Consider the following 13361-nt stretch of genomic DNA (forward strand, 5'->3'; position numbering starts at 1 on the left):
TGGATCAGTGATGATCTGGGGTTGTTTCAGTATGAGTGGAACAGGGCAAATGCAATTGTGTGAAGGGCGAATGAACCAGGTCATGTACAGGGCTACTCTTGAAAACAGTCTTCTTCCATCAGCTGGAAAACTCTTTCCTGCCTCGAATAACTGGATTTTCCAACAAGACAATGCCCCTTGCCACACAGCAAGGTCAGTTAAAGCCTGGACATCAACATTCGCACCATGCCTTGGCCTGCTCAATCACCAGATCTGAATCCAGTTGAAAACCTATGGAAAATCATCAAACTCAAAATGGAGAACCACAAGCCCAAAAACAAAGCAAATTTGTTTGAATTTGTGCAACAGGAATGGGCTGCTGTGACAGCAGAACAATGTCAGAAGCTGGTGGAGAGCATGCCAAGACGCATGGCTTCAGTCATCAAAAACAATGGTTACGCAATCAAGTACTAACTCCTGTGTGTATCATGTGTTTAAAGCAAACAGAAAAGAAAACATGGAATGCTTAAAAGCAGTGTTTTTGGCAGTACAGTGCCATAGCTATTGATGTAAGAACTTAAGTGATTTTGGTTACTATCAAGAAAACCATGGAAAATGGCTAGATATCAGCTCTTAAATTAAACTCTTACGAGCTATTTTTGTTGTTATCATTATATTTGTCCAAACAAATGTACCTTTAGTTGAACCAGGCATTAAAATGAACAAGAAATTGAAGAAAACAAGGGTGGTCTAATATTTTTTTCCATGACTGTATCTTATGTGCCTGTAGTTTGGCAGGTACAGCCTGAAAATATCCACTTTGCCCTTATTGGACATGAGCAGCAGCCAACAGAGCCACTGCTTCAACTGAAAGCTCCTTGAGATAAAGGGCATTAAAGGCTGCAGGACACTGCTCCCCTGTACATCAACGGTGAATGTGTAGAGCGAATGGAGTCCTTCAAATTCCTCAGCATCCACATCTCTGCAGATCTCTCCTGGTCGGAGGCTGGTCAAGAAGGCCCAGCAGCGGCTACACTTCCTGAGGGTGCTCATGATGGAGCAACTAAACACTCAGCTGCTGGTGACCTTCAACCGTTCCACCATCGAGAGCCTGCTGACCTACGCTGTGACAGTGTGGCACTGTAAGCCTTCCTCGACTGCCATCTATCACTCCTGTAGTCTCAGCAGGGCCAGAAACATCTTGAAGGACACCACCCACCCCGGCTTCCACCTCTTTAACCTGTTGCCCTCTGGCAGGCGCTGTGGGTCCATACGGGCCAGAAGAAGCAGACTCAGGGATAGATTCTTCCCCAAAGCTGTCACCATACTTAACTCAAACTTGCACTAATGTATTTATGTTATTGTATTGTATTGTATTTATTGTGTAGTCTTTTATATTGTGCTAAGTGTGTGTGCACTTTTACGGAGCTGCTTTTTAAAATCTCATTGTACTGTGTATAATGACAATAAAGGCTTTCACTTCAATTCAGTTCAAGTCAATTCAATTCAATTCAATTCACATGAACAGCAGAACGGCTGATGATCAGACATGGTGCACTCAATACCAGCTGCAGAATACATGAAAACAAGACAACTGTGGTCATTATTTGTGACCAAGTGTGACACTGGATTTCCAGAAACTACAGCATGTGGAAGAGCCTTGAGTGACTGCATGAGCACAAATGTACAAACATGCTCACAAGGAGGGGGCTAATCTCCATCTACCGCTGTAATCCACCACATGATCACCTCTCACCCCAAACGTGTGTGTCCATAAAGACCCGTCTGGACCCAGACTGAGGCTTTTGCTGACAACTGCATTGTTGGATTTGTGTGCGTATGCCATGACATCCTCTTTACAAACACACTGAGGCCTCCCTCGTTAGTGATGTAAAACATACAGCTAGAGTTCAGAAAAAAACTGTTGGATCAGGGAGCTGAAATATTAGAAGACAAACCGACAAGGGGCCACAAATCTGCTTCTCTTAAACACTAAACCCTGCTGCTGTTCACTAACGCCTCGGTGTAAACAGCTTCACAGGGAGGACAGAAGGCTTCTGCTCAGATTAAGAAGATCATAACCACAGGATTAGTGATTAGCATCTTACTTTCTGGGATTTCTCATTGGTGTGTGACTGAAGCTCTGTGGTGCTGATTTCTGTAACTGTAAAGAATCTTCAGTCAAACTGAAAATAGCTATAGGCCAGTTCTGTATTGCTCAGCTGAGTGGAACATCGACGGTGATGCTGAGACTTGTTCAGTTTTTTATCAATCAATTGTTGCTTGGATGCCAATTTAAACCACATAAATACATTTCAAATGACTGTAACTGAGGCCCATATTTTACATGGATAGATGTAGTGTTTGAGTCATGATTAGCCCAAAGTAAGAACTAGTAAGTACCCACACTCCTCCCTGAAGGATGCGCGCATTAGAGAACATCATCACCAGCTATATATGACCCCCATCTTGTAAACACCATTTTATTTACTCTGCTTATGAATTATGAATCAGGCTCACTGTCTTTTCTGTCCAAATTCCTGAGATATGACTGTATTTAACCGTGACCATCAACAGACCGACAGCTGATGTAGTAAATCAACTGTGAATGCCGAGAAACCACGTGAAAGACTTGGTCATCTCAAATGAATCATGTCCATGTTTAAACTTAATTCTCATCCTGGAATAATACACTTAGCTGTGCACTCTAAGCTCATCGTCCAAGCTGCACAGTGCGGAGGGGGGAGGTGGCTGGCCATGGATATCCAGCTCATCACAGCACTAGGGTGAGTGATGAAGGGGACAATCTCAATCTAGCCTAAATCCTTCTCTGACAGACACTTCCTGCTCAAACAACATCCTGCCGTGGCTTATAGTCATGGCAGTGCATCTCGTATACTTTGAGAGGAACTGACAGGAAGTATGAGCACTTAACACATCAGTCTGTTCTGGAGGGAAAACTGACGATGGCCCCAAACTGGGAATGACATCATGGATGATTTCAGGAGGCGCTACAGATCCTTCTAAGCACATGTTGCTTTCTGAAACAGCCAGGGACCAATATCAGAGTCACACTGCACTGCCTCCTGTTACTGCCATGACATCCAACAAAGGAGCAGCCCTTACTGGAGAAATCTATATTTCACATAAACATCTGTACATCGTGGTCTCTTCGCCAAACGGCTTCACTTTCATTCTAATGACAGAGACTAAACATGGTGGATGTCAGTTATTCTTTTCACTTTCCTTTCATAACAACACTCTGACTCTTTCTGCCAAACAGCATTCAAACACTATTTCAGTCAAATCTGACATGAACACAGAAACTACACTGTTGATATGTTGCACTAACACTATTCAAATGACCTTTTGCAAAGAAACATTAATTCATCTCAGACCACAGAATGCTCATGGAGGTGTGGAGAGATGGGTTATTGTTCTTACAATGATCATCGTTAGTGTTAATAAAAACTCGTTGGCAACCATTATCCTCCTTCCCACATCTGCTTGGCTCTGTTAACCGTTTCCAGGTTCCCCAAGTCAAAGTTTCCGTAAAAACAACAGGAGCTGTCAACACGTCGAGTCCTGCTTGACACTTTAACCTGATACTGCAGCTCATTCCAGCTGGATTAGGTTGGTCCTTATTGTCAATATTTCACTGCATGGTGATTGATTGAAACCAGTTTGTACAGCAGTGTAGTCTCGTGTCTATTGGATGTCCTCCACTGAACCTTTGCATTGCACAGGCCCATTTGCAGGGGACTGACTGACTGATTCATGCCTTTGAAAAATGTGTTGTTCTGATTCAGTCACTAGTTAAAAGTACAAATACCAACACAGGGTTGGATACCAGGTGCTTCTGTACTGTGCAGGTCTGAGTAGACTTCCTTTATGTGTTGACTAGAGAAACATTACAACACACATCCACACTTAAACCCAGAGATTAGATACTGTGTATACTGTGAAAAGTAGAATGGGGATTAAATCCCAAGTCAAAGTGGTATCTACGCTGAATCTAATAACATGGATCAGTCTGCTGATTTGACTGTTGGGTACAGTGATAGCGATGTAATGACATCAGCCTTTGACATGTAGATGATATCACACATGCCACAATCAAACATTGTATCATTCACAGCCCCCTGAACATGTCATGACATGGGCAGACGGAGGCAGCGCTCTGGGTTCAGAGAAAGAGACAATACAGAACTGACAGGAAGAGACACTGGATGAGTTGAGACAAGCTCTGGAAAAAAACACGTCTTGCTGCCAATAAGAATTGTTGACAATACATTTTTGCCACATAAAGTAGGAATACGAAGCAGCATCAACACAGTGAGAGCCACCTTCAGGCAGTTAAACATCATGTAAACTGCTCTGACCCTTTGTCTGCAGGGAACCAAGACAAAGCCTGACAGAGTTGACAACTAATCTTTGTAGGCGTGCAGACACGGAGAACACACAGAGACATATTACCAACCCGTTCAAACCAGATACCTTGTCGAGATTCCATTTGTAAACTGATACTCATATAACAGTGACAGTGCTCATCTGTGTAATCAATTAGTCACGTAATAAAGCAACGACTTTAGTAGTTGATCAATTGTTGTTTATCAGGGAAAAAAATGAAAAAATGCTGCACCTTCTAATGTTACAGCTACTTGAATGGAGACATTTCCTGCTTCTCTTCGTTATATATTTTGTTGTTGCATATATCATTTCACCACCGCAGACACCAGTTCACACACCAGTTCACACACCAGTTCACACACCAGTTCACACACCAGTGCAGACACCAGTTCAGTTACTTCCCGTCTACATTGACTTAATTCATTATTTTACCCTGCCTGCTTCACAAAGTAAGACTGACCTCCCAGAGAAAGACACCCAACATGAAACACGTCACTGAGTTTGTATCTCATCCTTGGCTTTGTTTAAAACTGACAATATATCTCAGGGGTGATTCTAGGGTCACAGCTTTAGGGGTGCTGAGCACCCAATGAGTCCAACTGCCACCATCCACCCTTTTTTCTCACAAAAACAAAAAATATGTATATATATCATTTTAACATTGGTTCAGCTAACTTCAAAACCCATTTTTTTTCTTTTTTACTTTAGCTTAACACTTTTCCATAGGTATGATTGGCAAAGGGCAAAATAGAATGAAAACATTTTTGAGAAAGATTGTTTTGTAGCAGTGGATCTGAGTTGCTAACCCAGCAACACTAGCGGGGTCCGGGGTGAACATTTTGAAAAATAACCCTTTAAATGGTGACTACTGGTGAGATTTTTAAGGGAAAAAAATCATTTTCAGAATTTAAGAATCAGAATCTAAGACATGAGACAAAATAGTGTAGAAGCTGACATTGCTGCTTGAAAATATGTCAACCTCTTGAGCATTAAAGAACTTTTTTATTTACTTTTTTTCATTTTCTTACCATAATTTCTGCATATTAATATTCATATAAAATAGAGGAAGCACTAAAGTACAGTAGAGAGAGCTGTGTCTCATTCGTCAAGTTTGCTAATACAATCTGCTGCTGGTTTGGAGTCACTGGGTTACATGACATGGAAGATACTGCAATTATTTTATATTAATATATTTATGCAAAGTAATTTAATGACGGTCCCTAAATCGGTCTCCAGTGATTCAGCGAGTAATGATGATACTAATAGATTTCAAGATAACTTTGGGTGTAGTGCTTCACTGTGTGCAACTTAAATTTGCCATTTGCCCGCGATATTGAACCTACAATAATCATGTTGTCGCGGTTGCGACGGTTGGGCTGCGGAGCAGTGCAGGTACAGAGGAGAAGTAGCGCGTGAGAAAAGGATGATACCATTTGCTAAGCGGGGGTGTTTTCATTTTCGTCCTTCACATATACATTTTAAACCACCAACTACGGAGTATGCTTTGGACATAATTTAACCTTGTCAAAGACGAACACAAATTTTAGAATAACATCATTTCTTATTCCAAGTTTTAGGGATGCTGAGCCCATGATACATCTTATTACACTCCACCTGCCAAACTATGTTCACCTTTATTCACAAGTTTTGGTTTCATCATTTTCATCATCATCATTTCCATTAGTTCCAGTACCTGATCTCCATGATAATATCCTCCAGAAACGTCTTTAATCATAACGGGGCGGGTAATTCAATTATGCAACACTAATTAAGTTATTCTCTCACAGTTCATAATAATTTGCCAACAGCAAAAAAAGTCCCCGACCACTGTTCAGAAAAGGCTAATTCATCAAAACCACCAAGATGTTTGCTGGAAAAGAACCAGATCATTTCATCGGGTTTACATTCATGCAAACAGCCTGCGGCTCCGACACAAATCAATCAGCCTAACAGACTGAAGCTTTCCACCCTCATCAAAGGGCCATCAGTCTCTTCTGAACTTCAGAGGAGCCTTAACATCGTCATTAGTGGCAGCGTTACTGACGAGATGTTGAGAAGAAGCAGCAGGCAAAGATTAATGAGTGCAGGTGTGAATGTTACATCAAGGTGGCGGGTTTTACAGACAGCTCACAGGATCATTCAGTAGAAGAGTTAACTGTGATGTAAATGGGGGATAAACCAATTATCTGCCGGGCCTTTAACCAGGCTGAAATTCATCATGTTGTTTTTCGTGTCCAACTGTTGATGAAATAAAAAGATTTTAAAATGCACCACTTTGGCTCTGATGGAGCTTCTTCTGTCTGTCTGTAGTCACTACTATGTTCACCTCCAACACTATCTGATTGGTTTCATGTCACAAGTTACAGCCTATCAACACTGAATGATCTCAATCTGCAGAATAACTAGTAACTTAAGTTATCAAACCAATGTAGTGGAGTATACAGTAGCAGAAAATGGAAATACTCAAGTAACTAAAGATTTTATTTGAGTGCTGTAAGACACAATCATACAGCTGTTCTAAATATGGGTTAATAATTTAATTATGGGTATCATTACTCTACGTCAAAACACGTGCAAACAATTACATTAGCTGTATAATAAATGTATGACAGAGGCTAATACTTCATATTGCGTTTCCTATGTGACTCTGCGCTGCAGCTGGCAGGCTTCAATCTCTACCGCGCGGACAGAGACACAGAACTTTCCGGCAAAACTAAAGGCGGAGGAATCTGTTTTTACATCAACGGTGGCTGGTGCAACAACATAACAGTGATCCAGCAGCACTGTTCTCCTGACCTGGAATCTTTTATCATTAACTGCAAGCCGTTTTATTCACCCCGTGAGTTCGCTTCATTCATTCTGGTCGGTGTTTAAATAGGGTTAGGGGTTAGGGTTAGGGGTTAGGGTTAGGGGTTAGGGTTAGGCCAACGTGCAGGACGCACAGCGCATGCTCGCCGACCAGATACTGTGTGTGGAGCGGACCAACCCGGACTCTTTGGTTATTGTCTCTGGAGACTTTAACAAAGGCAACCTCACACACGATCTCCCTAAATACAGACAGTTTGTTAAATGCCCGACCAGAGAGGGGAAAATTCTGGATCACTGTTACACCACAGTCAGGGATGCTTATCACGCCGTCCCCGTGCTGCACTGGGTCACTCTGACCACGTCATGCTCCACCTGATTCCTGCCTACAGGCAGAAACTAAAGCTCTGCAAACCTGTAGTGAGGACTTCAAAGACGTGGACCAGTGAAGCTGTGGAGGATCTCCAGGCGTGTTTGGACTCTACTGACTGGGATGTGTTCAGGACTGCTACCAACAGTCTGGATGAGTACACAGAGGCTGTGATGTCATACATCAGCTTCTGTGAAGACTGCTGTGTTCCAACACGGACCAGGGTGAGTTACAACAATGACAAACCCTGGTTCACAGCCAAACTCAGACAGCTAAGGCTTGCAAAGGAAGAGGCCTTCAGGAGTGGGGACAAAGACAGATTCAAAGAGGCTTAGCAAGGCGGTGAAAGAGGCTAAATGACAGTACTCTGAGAAGCTCCAACACCAGTTCTCAGCTACCGACTCTGCGTCTGTCTGGAAAGGACTCAGGCAGATCACCAACTACAAGCCTAAAGCCCCCCACTCCATTAACGAGCGACGCCTAGCCAACGACCTGAACGAGTTCTACTGCCGCTTTGAAAGACAAAGGGACAGTCCTGACACCATCCCCCACGACACCTCCCAACAGCTCCAGCTCCAACTCCAGTCACCTCCACCAATGCCCACCTTAATGGGGCCCCCCCTCCCCACCCTCCTCAGTGACGACTCTTTCCATCCATGAGAGGGACGTCAACAAACTCTTCAAGAGACAGAACCCCCTGGAAAGCTGCTGGACCGGATTCGGTCTCCCCATCCTCCCTGAAGCACTGTGCTGACCAGCTGTCCCCAGTGTTCACAGACATTTTTAACACCTCGCTGGAGACCTGTCACGTGCCAGCCTGCTTCAAGACCTCAACCATCATCCCTGTCCCCAAGAAGCCAAGGACCACCGGACTTAACGACTTCAGACCCGTCGCCCTGACCTCTGTGGTCATGAAGTCCTTCGAGCGCCTTGTGCTCTCACACCCCAAGGACATCACCGGCCCTCTCCTGGACCCCCTGCAGTTTGCCTACAGAGCCAACAGGTCTGTAGACGATGCTGTCAACCTGGCCCTCCACTATATCCTCCAGCACCTGGACTCTACAGGAACCTACGCCAGGATCCTGTTTGTGGATTTCAGCTTTGCTTTCAACACCATCATCCCAGCTCTGCTACAGGAGAAGCTCTCCCAGCTGAACGTGCCTGACTCCACCTGCAGGTGGATTACTGACTTCCTGTCTGACAGGAAACAGTGTGTAAAGCTGGGAAAACACATCTCCGATGCACAGACTATCAGTACCGGATCCCCCCAGGGCTGTGTTCTTTCTCCTCTGCTCTTCTCCCTGTACACCAACAGCTGCACCTCCAGTCACCAGTCCGTCAAGCTCCTGAAGTTTGCGGACGACACCACCCTCATTGGTCTCATCTCTGATGGTGACGAGTCCGCCTACAGGTGGGAGGTTGACCACCTGGTGGCCTGGTGCAACCAGAACAGCCTAGAGCTCAATGCTCTAAAGACAGTGGAGATGGTTGTGGACTACAGGAAGAACTCAGCCTCACCTGCCCCCATCACCCTCTGTGACTCCACTATTGACACTGTGGAGTCTTTCCGCTTCCTGGGAACAATCATCTCCCAGGACCTCAAGTGGGAGCTGAACATTAGCTCCCTCATCAAGAAAGCACAGCAGAGGATGTACTTCCTGCGGCAGCGGCAGAAATTCAGTCTGCCAAAGACAATGATGGTGCACTTCTACACAGCCATCATTGAGTCCATCCTCACCTCCTCCATCACCATCTGGTACGCTGCTGCCACCGCCAAGGACAAGGGCAGGCTGCAGCGTGTCATTCGGTCAGCAGAGAAGGTGATTGGCTGCAACCTCCCGTCTCTTCAGGACCTGTACACCTCCAGGACCCTGAGGCGTGCAGGAAAGATTGTTGCTGATCCCTTCCGTCCCGGTCACAAACTCTTTGAGACACTCCCCTCTGGCAGGAGGCTGCGGTCCATCAGAACCAAAACCTCACGCCACAAGAACAGTTTCTTCCCGTCTGCTGTCAGCCTTATCAACAAGGCCTGAATCCCCCCTGACACTCCTCACACTCCACCTCTACCACTGACTCTACTGTCACACTGACAGCACCATAACTCTATGCGTTACATTAACGCTCAGCTTGAACTACCTATTCATTTGCACATTTTCATTTGCACATTATTTCTTGTAATTGTGCACTGCCAGCTGGTCTGCTCCTTTTACCCAAAAAACAGATTGTGTATATATATTTATATTATATAGTTATATTTTCTACTTTTTAAAATAGTTTATATTGTCAATTTGTTATATTTTCACTTAATAGTCATTTGATGCATGCACCAATATCACCACAACAAATTCCTCGTATGTGTAAAATCGTACTTGGCAATAAAGCTTTTCTGATTCTGATTCTGATTTACTGTCACAGCGGTGCTGTGACGACCTGCAGGGTCAAATCATATCCTGAACTATAAATCAGTCAGAAGCAACTATGGCGGGACAGAGAGGTATGAGTCTGGTTCTCAACAACATAACATCTGTGTGGTCACCACATGCACGGCAGGCAAACATGCCAAAACAATCCAAAACTAAAGAGTAACTGCTCCAGGTTATTAAAAATCCAACACTTGCTGTGAACATCAGAGATCAGACATGCCTCTGCAGGACATGTCTGTTAGATGTTGGGTTGTCAGAAGTTGGAGACACATTTCTTCATAATCAAGAATTTAATATTGCACGAATAGGTTTTTGACATAATATAAACTTATTATATGAGAATTATTAAAGAATACAAACCTCAGATGAGACAAACAAGAGGACAAAGACAGTGAACGTAACTAAACACACATGGCTGGTGAGGTGAGCACAGAAAACATACCTGTGAGGATGGCAGCCAAAGTTTCTTTGTACGCTCTGATTTGCCTCTGACACTCACAGGAAACAGGGAGCTGTTGTTCTCAGCTCTAGCCTCGAGGCCTGACATCGTATATGACACAGCATCTGAACATATGCAGTCAAACATAAGCTGTTTGGATGCTGACTGATGCTTTGTGCTAGTCTATTTATTCAGGAAACAGTGACCTGTCTGTGGTTCCCTGAGGTGACTGTAGGACTGTCACCAGGTGTGTATGGGTAATGAAATCAGTGCCTGTGGGGGAGGGTGACAGAGGAACAACAGGGGAGCAGTATCAGTTGACTACCGCCTTTTCAGCTCTCAGCCCAGATCTGCTTCAGAGATTCTGGGTCAGTAGTGGCTTTTTAAAGATTTGATATGTGCCTCCAAGGAGTTTGGTGCTGCTAAATAGGTCTGCAATGGTGCCTGACACTCTTAAGGAGGAGCGGTTGCATTCAGAAATACTTTGAGATATGATACACTCAAATTAGCTTAAACACAGGATGTAATAACTACGATCACATATCAGGTTGTTTCAGAATCCATTAAAAACTTTAAATAACTAGTGAAAACTAGTCAGACTACAAACAAATGTTTGATAGACCTGCAGAGATGAGTACAGCTAGTGTATATGTTCACTGCGTAGCTCACTATAAGAAATAGGTGGAGTGGTCCAAACAATACACAGTTAATGTAGTGCAGCAGCTAGAGACGCACAATATAAAGGCCCAAGACATTATTGGCTCAATATTGAGAAGTTTACAGTATTGATTATCAGGTGATGATGAAATTAAATAATGCTGATCATCTGAAGCCAAACTGCTTCACTGACATCACAAGCACTGCATCAACATGCACCAATACAGCATGTGGCGGTATGCACCTTTAAAGATGGCTCATGATCCACCAATCAACATGAAGGTGAAGAAGACTAGTGGAAGAAGAAAAACAAGAAGAAGAAGAAGAGGAAGAAGTAGAGGAAGAAAAGTAGAAGACAAAGAAGAAAAGAAGAAGAAGAAAAGATGATGATGATGAAGAAGAAGAAGACATTAGTAACAACTGTCCCTGCAGCCCAACACAAAGTCCAACAGAGTCCTTTCAGCAGAGCTGAGCAGCACAGACTCAGACCGCTGCAGCTTCTCATGACGGCAGCGTTGATGAGGTAGATTTTCTAAAGCGTGCAGTTAAAGTTTGTCTTGATTCTTGTTTTTCTGCTGTTTTTTAAATGGGTTTTGGTCGAGAACTACAATCAGTAATGAATCAGAGTAACACTGGTGTTAGCTGAGGAAAGCAGGACCTGAGACATACAATAAAATATGGTGAAACAGTGACAACTGCCCTCAGACAGGATGTGAACAGATATTCTGACAGCTACTTTCATTTGTTTTCTAAAAGAACATTCTGCTCTGTAAAAAACATCACAAAATAGTTACGTTATCTCCGGGCCAAACAGTTCACCAGCTCAGTGACTGATAGGTGATTAAAGTGTGGTTGGAACAGTGAATCAGAGTGGTCACGGTGACACTCACCGGTTCACTGTAACTGAGGAGGGAGCATGAGGGGCCCCAGGCTGAAGGGCCCCAGGCTGAGGCCCTGTCACTCTCCACTGCACCTCTGCTACACTGGCTCTCTCATTTTATGTAACTCTTCGTGCCACAGAGGGCTTCAGCTCTGATTTCTAAGCCTTCATGCAAATATGCAAAGCTGAGGCTGCATTCCACCATCATGCAGCAGATAACACACGGTGGTCAGAGTCCGGAGGCCGGCGGAGGACAGCAGCTGCAGGGTGACAGTCAGAGCACCGGGGCAGGTCGGGGTCCTGATTGAAAAAACCTTGTTTGTGTGATGATTGTTCAACAGGCTCGCAATGAGGCAAAAATCCATTCCACATGATGCATTCATTGTTTCCAGCCCAACACACAGCAGCAGGCCCCACAGCAGCCACCGCTCCTGTCCAGAGGCCCTCAGCACACACCGGAGCCTGCTGGCTCATGGAGGAGGCTCCTGCTCAGATACATATTGTGTATTTACGTGTGTGTGTATATATATATACATATATATATATATGTATATATATATACGTATATATATATATGTATATATATATATGTATATATATATATATATATATATATATATGTATATATATATATATATATATATATATATATATATATATATATATATATATATATATACATATATATATATATTCATGTATGTATGGTGTGACTGTACTCAGGCTTCCTGCTGAGGGATTACAAATGTAACTCTCTGCTGGGAGCTGTTAGCTGTTCACTCACTGCTCAGTCTCATATGAATGTTTATACATTAGAAATGAACTCTGACACACAGCTGTCACTCACTGCAGAGGAACAGGATTCGGATTTTCCATCAAATCTGAGTCAAGTTCTGCAGTCGGAGTCACCTTTCAACAGGTGACGAAGCAATAAAATCAGAGTGCAGTGAGAGGGAGAACGGATCGGCTGCACACCGTCACTAAGACAACCAAACACCTGAGGAGCCCGCAGCCCCCCCGCTGTGTGTCTGCGCTCACCTCGATCCATTTCTGCGCCTCCTGAAACGCGGAGTCTGCGGCCGCCCGGCCGCTCGCAGGGTGATGCTGCTGCTGATGAGACGCTCCTGTGTCTGAAACCGGACTCGCCATTGGCGAAGAGGCTCCTGAAGTCCTGAAGCCTGAACAGAAGTGACACTGTGTAAAAGCAGCTCGGTGCCGCGATATTCCTCCACAGCGAGTCGTGACGCGCGTCGGGCAGCCCGCTCTCCTCCGTCGGTTGTAGGTGTTGCAGCAGCACCGGCGAGGCAAACGAACCAGCTCCTGCTCTCCGGTGTCGCGGACACACAACCGGCGTCAAGTCAGCCAGAGACACCGGCCGGGCTTCCGGTATGACGCTTC

The 13361-nt window shown here is 44.3% G+C and overlaps 1 protein-coding gene across 8 annotated transcripts in view; it reads right to left on the reverse strand.

Annotated features, from left to right (window-relative positions):
• The window catches only part of LOC119006982 (LIM and calponin homology domains-containing protein 1-like), a 90307-nt gene extending 76962 nt beyond the window's left edge, over positions 1–13345 (reverse strand). For 2 of the 8 annotated variants that reach the window (XM_037076195.1, XM_037076184.1), the window contains exon 1: positions 13002–13344. In XM_037076195.1, the coding sequence (XP_036932090.1) occupies positions 13002–13112 (111 nt within the window). In that variant the 5' untranslated portion in view covers positions 13113–13344. Of the gene's footprint in view, positions 1–10429; positions 10666–13001 lie in introns of those variants that run through there. The other 6 variants (XM_037076196.1, XM_037076194.1, XM_037076185.1 and 3 more) reach the window with 4 other exon arrangements.
• Positions 13346–13361: the final 16 nt, after the last annotated feature.

The sequence above is a fragment of the Acanthopagrus latus genome, chromosome 18 (genome assembly GCF_904848185.1).
Source record: "Acanthopagrus latus isolate v.2019 chromosome 18, fAcaLat1.1, whole genome shotgun sequence".
NCBI lineage: Eukaryota > Metazoa > Chordata > Actinopteri > Spariformes > Sparidae > Acanthopagrus > Acanthopagrus latus.